This window comes from Ursus americanus, chromosome 11 (genome assembly GCF_024610735.1).
Source record: "Ursus americanus isolate L20-20 chromosome 11, mUrsAme1.1.p, whole genome shotgun sequence".
NCBI lineage: Eukaryota > Metazoa > Chordata > Mammalia > Carnivora > Ursidae > Ursus > Ursus americanus.
Window position 1 is genome coordinate 68,777,795 of NC_142137.1, and position 19,814 is coordinate 68,797,608.

Genomic DNA, 19,814 nt, shown 5'->3' on the forward strand with positions numbered 1-19,814 from the left:
GGTGATAACTCACAGGGTGACCAGCTGTCCCCATTTGCCCAGAACTGGGGGGATTCTTGGGATGTGGGAGTTTCAGAGCTGAATCTGAGAAAGTCTCAGGCAAACTGGGACAAGCTGGTCAGTCCTCACCCTCCTGGCAGTGCTCAGAGGAAGACGCAAAGGTTTACATTTGCGAGCTCCACATTCACCTGCCTGTCCGTGGACCCTGACACCTGTGAGGGATTCCTGGTCACACTAGAGGATGGGCTCCGTTTCCTTGCTGGACTGGTCCCAAAGTCTGACGCAGGCTGCCGCGCCCTGGGGCCTCTCTCTTCCTAGCCCCTTCTTCAATCGCTAGTTTCTTCTCTTTCTGTTTTTTTTTTTTACCTTTACAGTCTGTATTTGAAGTTCCAACATGAAATGATATTCCTTAAAAAACAAAAAGACCACTTTATTGACATCTGATAAACACACAAAACATGCACATATTTGATTTATTCAACTTGCTCAGTCCCCAGCTTCTATTCTAGTTCTTAATCTCGTCTTGAGCCCTAGTGTGTTTGACTGGGGCCCTGGCAGATTTTTTTCTGCCCTTCTTTCTCCTGAAAATAAGATCCTACTGCTTCTCCCTTCACTCATCCACTGTCTGAAAGCTAGATGCTGCATTCTCATGATGACTGGTACCTGCTCTTTCTAGAGACTGCTGCTCCTAGGAACCCCTTCTCCAGATGTGTCCCAGCCTACAGACAGCAGTGTCGGCCCATGGACAACCCACGATTGCTCTTCCCAGCACTGGCCTCCCCACCTGGAGGCCAGGTGCAGAGTCACGGCCCCTTCCATTCACACTTGACCTGCTCTCCCTACTGCTGAGATTCCAGCAGAGCTTCCAGGCAAGGCTCTATGGATGATAATGCTGGGAGAGAGCTCCAAGCTTTACCTAGGAACATTCGGAGTCATTTCAACAATCATTCATTAGTTATATAACCTGGGAATCATTGACTTCTCCCTTTTTCCTTCTCAAAAGGCTGATCCTTGCTTTCAGAGTAACAGTCCTCCCCTCCCCGCCCCAGCACCCTGTGGGATGCAGAGGATTTGCCTCCTTCTGTCCAGCCCAAGCCCTGGTGGCATCACAAACAAAACTAATTAAAATATAGAACTAGATGAATAAGCCACACAGGCTTATTCTGTTCTGTTAATATTGGTAGCTCTCTTTTGTGGGCATTGTGACAGAGCCTAATTCAATTACTTTAATTCTGGATCTCTCTTTCATAGAATAGGGGAGTGGGTTTGCGTTTTCTTTTTCTTCCTCGAGCATTTGCCAAGGGAATGGCCCTCTAATACTGTCTTTGAAATGTTCATGCTCTATCTGTGTGAGAGAGAAAGATGGTCAGCTTTTCCAAGTGTTTTGTTCCCATGCCATTTGGCTCATTCTTGTGTTTTTGGCAAAATCAGTTTCTGCAATCCAAATTGCTGTGCTTCCCTGCTGTGAATAAATGAGAAAATACTAGCTCTTTGTGAAAGCGGACCCTGCTGTGGAGGCGATGATGGGTACAGTGTCCAGAACCCTGAGTATCCAGCTCCCTGGCAGGAATTCCCAGGCGTTATTCCTAATCCAGAGCTGCAGTTACCATGACAAAACTGCTTGCTCGATCTTCGTCCCACCAGGAAAATTGCCCTTGTTTATGAAATAATCCTAAGAAAAGAGATGCAGCCTGGGGAGCAGGTGAAATCATTTAAATTCTACAGGGTCACGTTGATTGCTGGTGTATACAGATGTGCTCCTTTGCTACAGATAAACACGGCAGGAAATTCGCTGACTAGTAAAGGAGAGAGCACACTAAAGTCTGTTTGTTTCTGTCCCTCGAGGTCCCACCCAGGAAGACGGTAACAAAGATATCAGTGCTAGATTTTTCGTGGGATAAATCCTCCCTTCCCTGAGAGGGCACCCAGATGGCTGGGTGATGAACACTGGTTGCGTTGCCATAGCAACACTTCTTTATGTGGGTGCACATGAGAAGGGGACTAGGTCCACACACTCCAGAGATGGCTAAGTTTCTTGTTTTGTAACAAATAATATGGACCTGTGCTGTTTTCCCTTTTTCTTTGAATTTGGTGCTCTTGAAAGGGGATCAGATTGAGAAGAAGGCTTCCTTCTCCACTTGGTGAATGCACCCCTCTTAAGGTGGCTGGATAGAGGAGGACTAAGAGAGTGGAGAAGTCTTCATGTCCTTCCCAGGAGAGGAACATGGGGAATGTTGGGGAAAATGGCCAGAACCCAGGACACGTTTTCTACTAGAGGAAACTTTCCTGTTAAAAGCAAAACTTTGTCACCTTCCCTAGTAATGGGCATAGAGGGCAACCAGATAGAAAACGTTGATGAGCAGGGTTTCTAACACACTCCTGTCACCCAGCAGCTGTAACTTCGGCCCCACAGTTGATGGGATAATCGTATGGCAGTCTGTCCCAATGGGTCACAGATCCTTGGGGACCATGGGGTTATTGCAAAAGTCCTCAAACCATTTGCAACCAAGCCTTGTCTGTAGATGTGATTGTTATTTATAATAACTAACGAGTTGAAAGATGTTACTAAGTTCATAGTAAATTTATGTCATGATGTAGTTTCAATGAACAGAAATTAAAAGCACAATTTCTATCATGCGGGCAACTGTTATATTCTCTGGCATTACCCAGAAGTCCTCATACTCAAGAAGGATAGGAGTCACTGATCTGTCAGCACATGTAGGATTAGTCTCCATCTGTTGAACAACTATTGCCTAAACTCTCACAGTTTAAGTTCTATGATGTTCTCAGGAAAAGCCAAAGGACCTCTTCACAAACAGAATTCTTGACAACTTCCAAGATTCATTCATTTTTAAAATTTTTATTTATTTATTTTAGGGTGACAGAGAGAGAGTGGGCAAGAGCCGGGGTAGGGGCAGAGGGAGAGGGAAAGAGAGAATCCCAAGTAGACTCTGTGCTGAGCACAGAGCCTGTTGCAGGGCTCAATCCCACAACCCTGAGGTCATGACCTGAGTGGGAACCGAGTCGGATGCTTAACCGACTGCGCCACCCAGGCGCCCCATCATTCATTGTTTTGAGTCAATAAAGTGAACTCAAGTTCATTATATTCTGCTCTTTCACTGACCTTATGGACAAGTCCTACATGTTAAGTAGGAAGAATTGAGTAACTGGGTGTACAATTGCCTTACCACCTCTCAAAAGCGAATCCTTGTTTTCTTTTCTGCTTTCATTTCTTAACCAACACACCACTAAGAGTTTAGATCTTGGGGAAGACTAAGGAAGGCTTATTGAATGAATGCTCAACATGATTATTTTTATGGCACCGAGTGCAAGAGGGTTGAAGTACTTGCCCTCGTATTTTGATCATTTTGTGCAGTCTCCAGGCTTCAGTAGTTGTCTTTGAGATCTTAGACAAATTTTACTAAAGATAATCGAAGTGTTCGCTCTGCCATTAATGATGGTTTATGTGCTGTATTTATACGGGCTGCTCTACAATTAGCAGGGGAAGACTTTTGAGGCAGGGTCTACTTCATGTAGCATTTTTCTGCCATGTCATTTCTTCCCAAGTCCTGTAAACTATGTGGTAGGCTTTGTTGCCTAAAAATAACCAGCTTCTTTTTTTTTTTTTTAAAGATTTTATTTATTTATTCGACAGAGATAGAGACAGCCAGCGAGAGAGGGAACACAAGCAGGGGGAGTGGGAGAGGAAGAAGCAGGCTCATAGCGGAGGAGCCTGACGTGGGGCTCGATCCCATAACGCCGGGATCCCGCCCTGAGCCGAAGGCAGACGCTTAACCGCTGTGCCACCCAGGCGCCCCAAGAGAAATAACCAGCTTCTTAAGTTCAACAAGTCATTGATCATTTCAGTGAAAATATTTTTCACATTATGAAGTGAGTCATAGCATATTGTATTTGGTGGTCATATGTTTAGAGGAATCATTTAAGGTTAATTGACATGAAGCTGGCCCAGGAACAAAAGGGCACTGACTCACCTGGTGTAGCAGGGGTTCATTTTTATTTGTACATCCATTAGTTACTGGGTGCTACATCCAGTTACTTAGTGCTGTGTTCAAAACACCTGCCTTTAAACAACCTCTGTATAACATTCACTTTCAAAAATGTCTCTTGACTTGCACCGAGGATGTTTTGTATTTTTTCCAGTTCTTCGTGGTTGCTTTTCTTTTTCTTTTTTCTTTTTTTGTGCTGTTTTCAGTTTCCTCTACTAGTTCCCTATCTGTTCAACTATACTCACTTTCATCATATAGGAAAGAACTAAATCTAAGTTCTTACCATGTAAAGTTGAAAAACAGCTTAGATCTCATGTGCAGTGTTTGGAAACCATTTCAGTGTGTTTTTGTTTTGATTGCATTTGTTTATAAGTAAGAAGGTATTCTAATTGGATCCCAATCAGTACATATGTTAATGATATAAACTAACCTACATATTTGTTTGGATATAATAAAACAATTCATAGTTCAAAAATAGGGTGGATAGTGAACACGGTCTAACACTAATGCACCTTACCATGATCCAGAGTCAAGCCACAAGACCGAGCATGCTTCACTATCGAAAACTTCCAGAAGCAGAATTCCAGGGATGGCGTGTGCCACCTGCTCATGGCTCGTGCATAGAAACATCTCATCCCTCTCTAAAGATGGTTCTCTCCTGAACAATAAAGGACATACCAATGATCAATAAGTAATTGTATGCAAAAATATTTTGCAAATCAAGAAAAGGGAGCCACTTGGAAATTCCAGAACACACCAAGGATTGTGATATTTATTAAGGTGCATTTCCACTAGTCTTTTAACTCTTCAGTTGTACTTGATTTTCATCAGAGAAGTTTCTCAGCATTCCCCAATGCAAGCAAATAAACATGAAACTAAGGATTTTCTGAGGTATAGAAGGAAGGCGGAATTTGGATAGTTGGGAAATGTGGAAGCGCTGAAAATGGATGAAATTCCAACATGGCCTCAACATGACTCTGCTGGAGATTGTTTTGGTTATTGTCATTTCTCTTTGAGTGCAGAGTTGACTTAATCATGCCTCTTTGTGCATGGCGCAACCATCACTGGGCTGTGCAAGGCCCCCTGGTGTTTCATTTTACTTTCCCTTCCTCCTCTCTCCCCATGTCCCCTCTCAACAGGTGTCCAACAGAATAGGCTTGATTTGTGCCCTTTGATATTTACGTGCTCTTTAAAAACTAGAGCTTGCTGCACGTGTGTGTTTAGGTAACGTAAACGGAATTGTGCTGCTCTAGGTCTTGCTTTATTTCTTACTTTTTCATGCAGCAATATGTTTTAAAACATATTGATCCAATTAGATCCAATCAGAATATCTTTCTACCATCTTGCTCACGTGTGAGTGCTGTGTGGTTTTCATCAATGCCATCCGCTGTGTTTCATGTCTCCATCCTTCTAATGACAAGCACCTGGGTTGTTTCCAATCATTGTCATATGTGTCCCCTTGGAACCTTTGTGAGGCTCCTCATGGAGTTTAATACCCAGAAGTGGAACTGCTGAGTCCTGGGATGCATGCGGGCTTAGGGCCCTGGGTAATGCCAGATTGCTTTCTGAGTATACCCACTGCGCGTCCCATTTGTCCACATACACATTTGGTATTTTCCCATCTTCTAATGGGGCCAGCCTCCTGAATGTTTTAAGTTGCATGTCTCTGGTTGCTAGTGAAATTCAGCATGTCTTCATGCATCTTCCTTTGCTGTTTGGATTCCTTCTCTGTGGATTACCTTGTCATATCCTTGCCCATGTATATTGGATTTTCTGGTATTTGTCTCCTTCAATTTAGAGAATATCCTTTCAGGTTTGGAAAACCACCCCTTGTTGGTTCTAGACATTGCAAGTACATTCTCCTCAGTGTTTTAGCTACGCTTTGATTTTGCCTATTTTTTCTGCATTGAATAAAAATTCTTAAAGCCTTAAACTTATGTGATAGAGGCAAATCAGGGTATATTTTTGCCTATTGATTGTATTAGAGGTTTTGTTTAAGAAATATTCTTTTACATCCAAGGGCCACAAAGACATTCCCCTATTAGCTAACGGCTTTAGCTGTCACAGTCATGCCTGGATTCATCGGGAGCCCACCACCATTCTGACTGCGAAGCAGGCATCCACCCTGATTTGTGTCATTGCTGAGCCAGGTTTTTTTGTTTTGTTTGTTTTGTTTCTTGAGCTCCAGCTAATAAGCAGATCCATCATCTATCAAGTTCCTGTTTCAAAGTCTGAGTCAGTTTACAGCCTGCAAGCTGTCTACTATTTTTAAGGACCCCAGAATTTGTAACTCAAACATGTGCTTCTGTGCTGCAGACCTGAGCTAGGACACGAACAGTTTGCAGGTGACCAGTGAAACTAGTCCTCCTGCGAAGCTCCGTGTGGAGGAAGAAATGGGTAACAAACGACAGCATTTAGACCCCAGATTCATATATGGCTACCAGTCATCTTCCTATTCTTGGCTTTGAAAGATAAATATGTGTTTGTTAGTAAATGCCCCAAAGACTTATCCTCCTGTATCGTACACTTTCTGCTTCTGTTCATCCCTGACATGAGGCAGATGTTCTCTTCAGAGCCTGAACGTCGGTAATGCAAAGGCAGAAGTGTTGTGATTGTTCCTGCAGATACTTCTCATTTCTTTAAATAATAAGGTTTGCTCTCTGTGACAATATTGCCTGCCCGCCATCCCTCTTAAAAGGAGGTGATATGTATGAGCACACTTCCTAAACGTAAAAAGAGAGGATGATTTTTAGACCCACCAACACCTTCATGAGATCTACCTGGGGCTGAAATTTGATTCATTAACTTTTTCTTTCCCTGGGCGGCTGCATAAGCTCTTAGCCTTCGACAGGATGGTCATTCTACCCAGAATTCTCTCTGCTTCAGTGTTATGCTTTCATGGTTTATTTCTGTGTTAAATTGGTTAGTGCCTATGAATTGAAAATGCAGAAGAGATAGTTCTCATTTATTTTTAGGAGTTTTAATGGTGTGATTTTATCAAAAGGAGTTATTGATTATAAGTAACAACATCATAAAAATTGCAATTTTTCCAAATTTAAATTGAACAGCCTAAGTTTAATTACTTCAAAATAGAAATTTAGTACTTAGCGTAATAAATTCCTATCAAGAGGAGGTGTGGACCAGAGGTTTTTTGGGTAAACTTGAGAAATCTACAGAGTCTTTATCACTCAGGATAAGCTAGGCGTGTGTGTAACAAACATTACCAAAATCTCAGTGGCTTGAGATAACAAAGGGCTGTTGTCTGTGCCCCATAAGTTCACTGGGGGCCCCTCTCCTTGGAGCAGGGTCTTCACGCTATAATCCAGGCTGTTTTAGCAGCTGCTGCCTGGACCATCAGGGAAAAGAGAATTCTAGGGGATCTTGCTTTGGCAATGAAATGCTCACAAGTCCGTGGTACATTTGGGGTGGTGGCCCCACCCGATCACAAATGGCCAAGAAGTGCAATCTTATCATGCCCCCATAATGGGGTAAGGGCAGAGGTAGGGAGCCAAAAATATTTGGCAAACAGTGCCAGTGAGTGCCACCCCACAGACCTCTTTTAAAAGAGAACAAATGATTAAGAATATGGGATTCAGTCTGAGAATCACCGACTCAGGAAGATAAATGCTTTTCAATTCAAATTATTGCTACAAAGTAGCAATAATGCCACTGGTAAAATAATAATAATAATAATAATAAATAATAATAATAATATGGTCAAAGCATAAACACAATTTTAAAAGTTCTTACAGAAAAATATAGTGGAAATTACGAAGACCCGTTTCCTGTTAGAGACAGGGGCCCCCGGGGAGCAAAAGGAAGGCCATGCCCAGGGGGACAAATCCCAGGAGCACAGGGACATGGAGGCAGAGGAAGGACGGCCAGGCCTCTCCTTGGGCACAGCCAGCAGGCTGGGGCCAGTTCAGGGCAGGGATTCAGACAGACGCCCTGAAGAGATGCCTGAGAAGCAAGCAGACTGGGAGCACGTGGGGGCTATGTAGGGACCCCAATCCCTGCTTGCAGAGGCTGGGAAGGGCGGAAGGAAGGAAAAGAGGAGAGGGGCCCGGTCCCCTGGCACAAATACAGGAGGCTGTCTGAAAACACTGTCCTGGACGTGCCCCATTACCGCGGCCCTGGGCACTTGCGTGATGGAGCCTGATGTTGCCTAGCTGACCTTGACCTGCACAGAAAGGGCTGCCAAGCCAAAGGAGGGGTGGGAGTGAGTGCCTTACACTCACAGGCCCGGGCAGAAAGACACCTGCCAGGAATCTAACTGGGCAAAGTTGCTTTTTTACTGGCATCCTGCAAACCTGAAAGCCTGGGAAAGAAGGCTGGCAAGGGCAACAGCTAACAAACCTAGTGGCCAGCATCCCCTCAGCCAGTGAGGAGAACTGCCATCTCCCGAGTCTATATCCTGTTATTGTCATGTTCAAGACCGCATTGTGATTAAAACCATTTTGGAAACGTCCAGAAGACTAAAAAGAAATGATGCTAAGAAACTGCTAAGTGGAAGCCTGTGGTTTGGGCTTTTTATTTGTGACTTATCAGATGATTTCCTTTAATTCACTCATTAGCTTTTTCCCTCTCTTCTAAAAGAAATCCTTGGTTACCTACTGACTTACAGATACTCAATTGGCGTATTCGTTGAGCTAACAAGTCATGTATCTGAGCATGCTACTGTAGTGTGAGGCTCTGAACAGCCTTTAAAATGTGCTATTTGGAATTTTTCTTTTTCAGTAATTGTCACTGACGTTGATGCAGTCCGGGGTTCCCAACATTCTAAGTCAGTCCCCTAACAGCACATTTTGGTGTTTCCCCCCCAGGTTCTGAGACTTTAGGGTTAGAGTTTTAGATCTGAAAGTGCCTTTTCTTCTTTCTCTTTCTCTTACTTTAACACTTCTCCCCCCGCCCCCCAAAAAACCTCTCTCAGTTTGTTTTTAAGAAATGAAGAAATGTTCCAACACGTGACCCACAGCTGCAACCCGTTAACCTTTGCTAATATTAAGGCTGCACTTTGGATCCCTCCTGGGACCTCGAGATGGATGCACTTTTGCTGTTCTAGGCAGCGTGCCTGCTTGGGGAGGGGCCGGGAGGGACGCTTTCCAGCCAGACTCAAACGAATGGAATAAATATCTTCTCTGCAGAGCATCCTAACAGAAGACCTGGCTGGGTCCAAGGTGCTCTGGACTCGCTGTGTCCAATAGAGTAGCCCTAGCCATGGGCAGCCACGGAGCTGTGAACTATGGCTAGTCTGAACTGAAATGAGCTAGAAGAGCGGACTGCATAGTGATTTCACAGAGCACATGAACAATCTCGTTCAGTTTCATAATAATTACACATTGAGATGGTAATAGTTTGGTTAGATTGAATTCAATGGAACATTTATTAAAATTAATTTTGCCTGTTTACTTTTACCCTTTCTAATGTGGCTTCTGGAAAATTTAAGCTGAACTCTGTAACTCAGGCTTTATTTTTATCGGATGGCCCTCGTCTAGTGACCGAGATTTGTTTTTAACTACTATACTAAGCAGCAGATATTCATCATAATTTTAATATGGATTTTTCCTTTGTCATATGAACCCTGTATGGTAAATATTTTATCTACTCTTGTTTCAAAATACAATGAGGTTTTTAACAATTCCCAAAGCACTATGGGTTATTTGACAAATTCTCTTTTATGGATACCGGGTAGCGCCATTACCACCCAGAAGCTAGCCTAGGCTTTATAATGTGAAACTGTTACCCTTGGACTTCTGGTGCCGACCTTCGTCTCACTGATGGGGGCGTGCACAACGTGGCGGGTAAGGGCATGGGTACCCCAGCAGTCACCAGTGGACTTCCTCCTGCCCATCCGTATCTTCCAGCCCCTCATGCTTGTATGAAAGACCTGCAGATAGTTGAACTTTGAAGATGGCCCCTGGTCCTCCAGATCAGTGAGCCCCAAGTCCCCAAGTAATATTTGATTCTCCCTGGTTTCTGGAAGATGAAAGACTTCTAGAGAACAGAACTGTAGGGAACTGGTGAAATTGATTACATCACAGGGTTGGACTCAAGACCAGAGAAGTGCCCTCTTCTCGTCCACGGCTTTGCTTTTCCTTGTGAAATATGGCAGTGGATGAAAAATCCAGCTCTCGAGAGCAGCCAGGTAAACTTGCAAGGCTAGAGATGTGGCCGCCTGACATTGTCCCCCCACTGCCCCGGCAGGCTCTGCAGAACGTAGTCTTTCCTCCAAAGCCTGGAGGACTCCTCTTCCATCTCAGCCTGGGAAGAGTAAACACTAGGAGTCAGCTCTAAGGCAGGCCAATTCATTGACCATCGGTGCTTCTCACACAAATCTCCTTGGATGTTGTAAAAAGGAAGATTTTGATGCCCTGATCTGGGCTAGGGTGTGTGTAACGAGCCCCCAAGCGATGGCCACGCTGCTGACATGTGGACCGTGGACACTTTGAGGAACACATTTGCTAAGCATCCTTTGCTTGTGTGGACATTCACAAAAAATTATCCGGCCTAAGGCCTGGGAGATCAACAGTGCCACATTGACATTAAATATACCTGGTATACTTTTTAAAAATCCAGTATAAAAAGAAATCCATTCCTTAAAAAAAAAAAGGCACAATGAACATTCTTCTCTTTACAGAAGGATTCATGTTGGGGTGTCTTCAAAAGCATCTCCCCTTAGGCGAGAGCATCAGCTACAGTTTACTAACTAAAAAGATAAAAAAGTGCCAACTGAATCATCATCTGGAAGTAACGTATCTCTGAAATGATATACAAAATCAGTAGTAATGCTGACCGCTTCCATTATTGAGCTCTTACTGTGTGTGGCGGGGGGGTGTGGATGTATAGGGGTTATCCAATGGAAACTTCAAAGGACTAGTGAAGTAAGTGTTGCTATCCTCACCCTCCTGATGAGAGAAGTAAGGTTCACCGAGTTGAAGTCACGTGCCGGTCAGAAAACATTCTGAGCAAAAGCCCGTGACTCTGGCCTGATCCTGGCTGGTTGTCCTTCTTGACCAGAAACCAACCCCACATCGGGGGAGCTCTCAAACACCGTAGTTAGAACAGATTGGAATTTATAATGTCTTTCTCTTCCTTGGTGATTTAAATTAAAATGTCAACTGGAAAAGAGGTTTCAGAAAGGCACCAGGAAGAGTGGTACGTGCGGCTCGATTAATCACAGAACAATGAACAAAGTACATGTTCAACAGGAGCAACATCACTGTTAATGTAACATAAAAGTGTTGGGAAAACTAAAAGACCATTAGGAGACAGCTAGGACAAATAGCAATCAGTTCAGTGGATAAACATCAGGAAACCGACGTGTGCAGCTTACCTGTGAACACCTTTTCCTCTGAGTGACATCACTGGGCAACAACACTCCAAACACACAAGTGTTACCACGAGCCTTTCCAGTCTTCCTTTGCTCCAGACTGAAGCAGGCAGACACCGCTTAGATGACATAAACATATGACAGAATATCGTACCAGGCTGGATACAAGAGACAACATTCTGTATAGTGCCATTTACATGAAATTCTAGAAGAGGCAAAACTGTAACGACAAAAAGCAGAGGAGGGGTTGCCAGGAGCTAGCAGTGGGGGGAGAGGGTGACTGTAGAGTCAGGAGAAAACTTCCTGAGGATAATGGAGACGGTCTGTATCGTGATAGTGGTGGTGGTGGTGGTGGTTCATCGACCCTACACATTAGTCAAAATTCACGCAAGCGTACACTTGAAATTGCCGACTTCTATTGTATGAAAGTTCTATTTCAATAAAGCAAGTTGAAGTATGTATATATAATAACCTGATCTAGCCTTTCTACTCTTTTGTATCCGACTCAGAGTAAGTGAAATTTGCTAACCCTTTGGCAACAGAAAATAAACACAGCTTAATTTCAAAATACAGAGCTAGAAGTTGTAGAAGAATAATAGCTTCAGCAGCCGCCGCACATGAGTCGCCAAGACTTTACTGGCCGCATTCCAGCCCGAGATACGGCACTTAGTCTCTCAAGGTCTTTGGACACCCAGAAAGTGGGTTGTCTTTCAGAATATCTGCGTCACTGTGGAGAACATGTCAGTAAATCAAAAACCAGCTGGATTTATTCTTAAATTGGCAAAATACATACTTGCTTGGAAGTACTATTAATCCTTTCATTCACTGGACAGGGAAGACTGGTTTTTATGGTCTTAATTACCTTTGGTTTTATCACTACTTCATATTCTTTTGGTAGAGGGTATGTATTAGGCATTAAACTTGTGTTTTGGGAGAGCCGAGATCATGTGACTGCTTGAGTCTAAATCTTCAAACTTTGAAATTAAAACTAATAGTAAATATTTTTACTGAGTAAGTTGAAACACTCAAGGAATTATTTTAATTATTTAATACAAAATAATTTTCCCTAAAATATTCGATTATTAGTGCAAAAGCATTGTTCTGGACTGAATTCTCCAGTTAATTCTGCCTTTGGCAACAAGTTACAGAAAACCAAGTTAAATGGGCTTAGACAGTAAGCCCATTTCCTGGCTCATGTATCTGGAATTCTAGAGTTACAGCAGCACTTGGGGTTGGCTAGACCTGGGTCTCAACAGTCCCATCAAGCCATGGTTTTCTCCCTCTCCACTCTGCTGACAGGGTGGCTTCGTCTTCATACTGATTCCCTCCTGGGTATCGGCTGGCGGCAGAGTTCTACTTGAGCCCACCATTTTCTCAATAATTCCCTGAGGGTAGAGAGAGAAGATTCCTTCAGGAACCTCTGACTTAAGGTCAGTGAAGGACTTTTTTAAAAAATTTATTTATTTAAAGATTTTATTTATTTATTTGAGACAGAGAAAGAGAGAGCACAGAGGGAGAGGGAGAGGGAGAGGGAGAAGCAGACTCCCCGCTGGAGCAGAGAGCCCAATGCAGGGCTCGATCCCAGGACTCTGAGATCATGTCCTGAGCCAAAAGCAGATGCTTGACTGACTGAGCCACCATGACACCCCAGTGAAGGACTTTCTCGAGACCATGTCTCACTGGTTCAAATTGGGTCTCATGCCTATTTCTCATTGGCTCAAATTGGGTCACATGGCCAGTCACTTGCACAGAGGGTAGAATTACCCTTAGGTAACAAGATCTCCCCTACAATTGGAAACAGAATCAGCTCCCCTGAGAATGGGAATTGATGAAGGGGGGAATGCACCGTAGGGGTTCTATTAAGAACGAGAAAGGGAGAATGACACGGAGCCAACCACAAAAAAGGTACACTAAGGTCTCATTTAAATCCATTACTTTAAAGGTGAGCTATAGTTCTTCTTGTTAGGAAAAGTACTCCAAGTTTAAATTTTAATTTCAAGAGAATATTTATAGCAAAAAGGAAGAAAGTGAAAACCACCATAATCCCACTACCCAGTGAGAACTATTAATATACAAGCATATTTTTTAAACGTTAAACAAAATATTATGCTCTGCATACTGCAGACACAGTAGAGCATAGTGGTTAGCAAGATACAGACCTAGATGTCAACCTCCTGCTTCATCTACTACTGTCTGTGCATTCTCAGTGGGTAAGCTACTTGTCTTTCCTGTGCCTCAACTTGTTCTTCTCTGTGATAGATATAAGAATAATATTTTAAGTTCCTGCAGCTCTAACCCTCTAGTGCAGAGTTCAGTAGTCTACAGCCTGTGGGCCAGACCTGCCTTGCTGCCTCTTTTTGTAAACAGAGTTCTGTTGGAATCCAGCCACAGTCATCCATTTGTGTATCCATCTATGGCTGCTTTCGCACTCTAATGGCAAAGTTAAGTAGCTCCAACAGAGACTATAGGGCCCACAAAACCAAAAGTACTTAGGATCTGGTCCTTTGCGGAAAGTTTGCCAATCTCTGGGTCAGACCAGTAGACCTCTATTGCCTTGTCAAAAGCTAGCATGGCATAATTCTATGGTCGTGTAGTAACTTAACCAGCCTGGAGATCACGATCAAGAAGAAGTGACATCTGCAGAGCTAATGTGAAAGCAAGAGATGCTCAGTTATTTGATCAGCTAAAGATAGTTAAGAACCGCGAGTAACTGAACAGTCTACAACAGTGTTTAAATGTCAAGTTATGTTCCTGAATTGACCAGAGATCTTGAAATATATGATACATGATCTCCCTTGAACTCTGGGGTGTTGACACCAGGACATGAATGAAAGCGAGATTGTACAGAGGCTGATCTAGTCGATGGAAGTCCTGGCTATGGGGAGAAGATAAGAAGACTGAAGAGGGAGTGAAAGAGAACCCATAACAAATTGTGGCAAATACTGCTTTAGAAAAGAGAAGATTGTCACCATCTGTGTGCTCTGGGGGAGCGGTGGTACAGACGTGTGGTCGGGTAGAGAGACCAGGGACTCCCTAGAAAAAAGGGAGGAGTCTGAATGAGCACAGCCAAGCAGACCCAAGTCTGAGCTGTGGAAGACCCATAAGTGAGTGAAAAGAAGACTCATTGGAAGAAGTGATACGTCCATAGAGGACAACTGCCCTCATACTATGGGCAGTTTTGGTCTTGAATTTAAAGATGCTTAAGGTCTAAATTACTTCAGTCAAACCCAACTCTTCCATTAAAGAGCGTTTTAACTGAAGGTTAGATTTTGGCCAAGTGTGTAATGTCCTTCTTTAAAAATGAGGTGACCATCAGGTACACAGAAGTTTTCTAAAATAAAAAGCCTTTAATACATTCAGTGGTGCAATGTGAGTATTAAGAATAAAGGATCTCCATCAACTGCCTGATTTCAAATCCTGGCTCAACCACCGTCCCTATAATCCTTCAAGTCCTAAGCCTTGTTTTTCTTTTTTATGAAACAGGATCGATAAAAGTACTAACTTCGGAGAGTTTTGATGAAAATCAAATGAAATAATCCACATAAAGTAGTTAGCCCAGAATTTAACAAATATTACATGCTCCTTAGAAGTGAACCAGTTTAACGTGGACAAGATACAGAAACTAATTGTGGAAAACATTTCGATAACCAACCACACAATGAATCATTGTTGTAATACACTAAGTTCTTTCATTTTTGGTATTCCTGCCTTACAGCAAAGGTAACGTTTTTCATAAGCATTGTATTCATTTAGAGTACAGGTCAACTTGTTGCTGAAACAGAGACCCAAAAAACATAATGGCAAAAAAAAAAAAAAGTGTCTTTCTCTCAAACATGCCCACCCAGAGGTAAGCAGCCCAGCTCTAAAAGGCAGCTCTGCTCTCTGAGCACCTCCAGGACCCAGGTTCTAGTTATCTTGTTTCTCCACTGTCACCTGCAGCAGGTTGTCTAGGAGAAGCTGGTTCACCAGCATCTCCTTCCATCCCTTAGGAGAGGGAAGGCAGTGAATAAAGAGCAAAGCCCCTTCTTTTTAAAGGATTGGATCTAGAACTTCCATACATGGCTTCTATTCCCATCTCATTGCTGAGATCTTAATCAAAGGGCCACCCGTAGTTGAAAGAGAGACTAGAAAATGTGACTTTAGCAAGGTAGCCACAAGCCCAACTAAAATTCCGTGGATTCTGTTATCAAAAGGAAGAAGGAAAGAATGGATGGTAGCATCAATTAGCAGTCTCCCCCAGGCACTGTCGTGGAAGCTAGTATTGTGTCACTGACTCTAAGACCCTATTGATTGTAAGACCCATCATTTATTTACCACTAAGTAAGAAAATCCATGCTATGAAACGTATTATTAAATGTATTGTTTTCTTATGAGCTCAGTTGTAGGACACGTCCCAATTTAGGAGATGTGAAAATATGAAAAATACGTGTCTTAGGATAGAAGAAAGACATAGGAAGAGAAGGTGATCCAAAGGCGTTGATTTTTCAGTCTTCTTCTTGTGTGTGACTTTCCCTGGAGCAAGCAGAGACAGGAGATATCAAGCTTTGTCTGACTCATTAAGTGTAATGCTTAGCCGGGGTGACTGACAAAGTACCTGCTGTTCAGCTTGGTTTCCTTTATAGTGCCTTATACACAGTAGGCAAACAGCGATATTTGTTTCATGCAATGAAAGAAAAGACCAGCTTCCTGGATGGCCAAATAGAGATGAGCTGAATTTTCCAGGATCGAAAAGATGTTAGATTCCAACAAATGGACCAAAGCAAATTGATGCCTTTGGAGCCGTGCTTGCTCTTGAATTTAAGATAATCTCATTTGTTAACATCAGGTTGATAATTTAATAAAGAAACACTCCTTTGGATCCCACCTGCTTTTGCCTCTTTTACGTTTATTCTGTCTAGTTTAGTAAATGCATGAATGTATTTTACTTTAAAACACACCTTTTCTCCTTGGTTAGTCAGAGCAGGTTAGCATACAGGACCGCTGACACTCACCTGAGAACAGCCCCTCGTGCAGCAACCGCATCTTTGTGAATTTGACCTTTTATAGCGGCTAGGGAATCAGACTGTCCGTTCTCAGGTTTTAAGACGCCGTCGTGGAAGACCCTGGTCAATTCAGTCAGATCATTTGACTTGGTGGCTTTGAATCTGGTCAATGAAAATCAATAATATGCAGGTGTGCCTTGCTGTATTTGCTACTGAAATCTGCTTCTCTTATATAGATCACTGTTACAGATGAGGAAGTTAGTAACCCATCCTTTTTAGATCTGGTGAGGACTCCCCAAATGAGGAAGTGCACACTTATTCTTATGTTTGCTTGGTAAGTCTGACTTGTGATGGGCTCAAAAGCTTGTATCGAATTTACAACACGCCCCTTCCCGCAGAGCAGGCCGAAGTTATGTCTTACTTGGTCTCCGTTGTCTTTCAATGTCGCTCCAGGTTCACAAGCGCAGTGGTTTATCAAGGACTCGTCATGCGCCTGGGAATTATAGGAGGCAACCTCTATATTGACTTTTTCATCTCGGGAGTTGTGGAGCTGCCCGCAGCCCTCTTGATCTTACTGACCATTGAACGTTTTGGACGACGCCTTCCCTTCGCCGGAAGCAACATAGTGGCAGGAGTGGCCTGCCTTGTCACTGCATTCTTACCGGAAGGTAACAGTCCCCCAAATCTGTCTGGCACTCAAGAACATGAAATAGTCTTAAATCAAAATAATCAAGAATGGGGAACCTCTTGTCCTCAGAAAGTGTACCACTGCCTCAAAATCCTCGTACCAGACAACCTGTAGTGATGTCACTCAATTTTCTGCCTACGTGGCGTAACCAACTCTGAGCATAGGGATTGGTTCTACAGATTTTTCTGTTTTCTCCACTTTAGGTTCATCTATGGATGAAATAGATGTTGTGCAAAGTCTAGCTTGTAGTCATGTAGTTTATTATTGATCACTTTTATTTGACTGACTTTCATGCTCTCCTTGACCATGTTTACCGTATTTCCTGATTACCGGCCGTCTCGCTGGCCCCATGCAAAATACCAGGGTTACAAAAGGAAGAAAGGAAGACACTTGTTGACTTCAAAAGGTTCATGACCTAGTAAGGGATATGGATACTTCATTTTTTAAATTTGTTTTTCTTCCAAGTTTTTATTTAAATTCTAGTTAGTCAACATACAGTGTAATATTAGTTGCCCATGTAGAATTTTGTGATTTATCTCTTCCGTAGGACACCCAGTACTCATCATAACAAGTGCTCTCCTAATGCCCATCACCCACCTAGCCAATCCCCTCTCCCAATTTTCCTCCATCAACCCTCACTTTGTTCTCCATAGTTAACAGTCTATTTCTTGTTCTGCCTCTTCCCCCCTGCTTGTTCAGCTGTTACGTTTCTTAAATTCTACAAAGGAGTGAGATCATATGGTATTTGTGCTTCTCTGACTGACTTATTTCACTTAGCATAATACTCTCCGGCTCCATCCACGTCATTGCAAATGGCAAGATTTCATTCTTTCATTCTTTGCTATGGCTGAGTAGTATTCCGTCTCACACACACACACACACACACACACACACACACACACACACACACATCTTCTTTATCCATTTATCAGTCGATGGATATATGGATAGTTGGGCTGTTTCTATACTTTGGCTTTTGTTGCTAATGCTGCTATCAACATTGGGGTGCGTGATATAGATACTTTAATGCTTCACAACTCACTATGATAAATGAAATAATAGACTTAGTTACAGTTGGCCCTTGTCATAGGGGTAGGGGTGCTGACTCTCTGCATGGTCGAAAACCTGCATATAACCTTTAACTCTCCAAAAACTGAACTGCTAGTAGCCTGCTATTGACCAGAAGCCTTGCCAGTAACAAAAGAGTCGATGAGCACATATTTTGTATGCTATATGCATTATATATGCATTATATACTATATTCTCACTATAAAGTGAGCTAGAGAAAAGAAAATGCTATTAAGAAAATCACAAGGAAGAGAAAGTACGTTTATAGTACCGTAGTATAAATAATGTCTGCATGTAGGTGGACCCACGCAGTTTAAACCTGTTGTTCAAGAGCCAACTCTAGCAGATTTAGAAAAATAAAGCTCTCTGAAGGCTCTACATGATTAAAAAAAAAATAGGTACAAGGAGTGATATGCATGGAGTAGTCAGGAAAATCTTCTCAGAGGCGAGAACTAGGCACATATGAAAAAGGAAGAGAGATGTACTGGACAGGGACGCCTGGCTGGCTCAAGCAGAAGAGCATGTGACTCTTGATCTCAGGGTCATGAGTTCGAGGCCCACGTTGGGTGTAGAGATTACTAAAACAAACAAATAAATAAATAAATAAATAAACAAACAAACAAACAAACAAACTTTAAAAAAGAAAAAAAGAAGAAGAAGACCAGGAGAGATTTTTCCAGTAGAGCATGGCTCTCAGAAGTCTGTACCGGGAGCTTGGGCATGGCCCCGTGAGCTTCCTCGTAGCCACATCAGGTTGGATGGTGGCAGTGAAGAGGGAGAGATGCCAAGAGCAGGAATGAAGGTCATGGCAGTCGGCCCTGGTTGGGAGAGGGTGATTTCAGGGATGTGTCAGAGATCAGGGGGCTCGAGGACCAGGGCATGCTGCAGAGGTGGCAGGTGACTCGAGATGCATGGTTCACACAACCCGCGTTATCTCTGCCACAGGACACAGCAGCCACTGCACAGGGAAGCCCTTCAAGGTCCCAGGGAACATACGAATTAGAGCAAGTTCATTATTTCCGTGTGCCAGGGCATGCGGGATGGGGGTTACTGAGAGAGCGGAATCTCTGGTAGTCCTGGTGTTGGCCCCAGAGAGACTGTCTTTTGAGAATCATCTGAGGATCAAGAAAGAAGGGATAATATTGTGGAAGTGAGAGTAGACTTTACAGATGAGTTTATTAATTATGTGAAGGTTTATGAAGTCCCCAAACCCTAGTTAAATAAAATTACAGAAATGTCCATCTTCAGACCAGAAAATTTTTTTAAAAATGTAAAGTCTTCTGTCTTATTGGAATGGTTGATGATAAACAGAATTGATAATTTACACTGATCTCACTTTCCTCGAGTATGCTAGTTTCCTAGGGCTACAGTAAGAAAGCACCACACCCTGGGTGGCTTGAAACAACATCAATATATCCTCTCAAAGTCCCGGAGGCAGGAAGTCTGAAATCCCCATGTGGGCAGGTCCATTCTTTCTCTGAAGGCTGTAGGTGAGGATTCATCCCAGCTTCTTCCTAACTTCTCGTGGTTGCTGGTAACCCCAGGCGTTCCTTGACATCATTCCAATGTCCGCCTCCATCTTCATAGGACCCTCCCTTCTCTGCATCTTAACTATCCCATCTACAAAGACCTGTTTAGAAATACAGTCACATTCTAGGTTCTGGGTGGACATGAACTTTGGAGAACACTATTCAACCCCCTACATTGAATTGAAACATTTTTCCAAGAGTTGGGGAATG

The 19,814-nt window shown here is 43.0% G+C and overlaps 1 protein-coding gene across 2 annotated transcripts in view; it reads left to right on the forward strand.

The window, feature by feature from the left end:
• SLC22A3 (solute carrier family 22 member 3) overlaps positions 1-19,814 on the forward strand; it is an 86,992-nt gene that overhangs the window by 55,377 nt on the left and 11,801 nt on the right. For both annotated transcript variants that reach the window (XM_045805482.2, XM_087865634.1), the window contains 2 exons: positions 16,556-16,653; positions 16,773-16,987. In XM_045805482.2, coding sequence (XP_045661438.1) covers positions 16,556-16,653; positions 16,773-16,987 — 313 coding nt within the window. The remainder of the gene's footprint in view (positions 1-16,555; positions 16,654-16,772; positions 16,988-19,814) is intronic.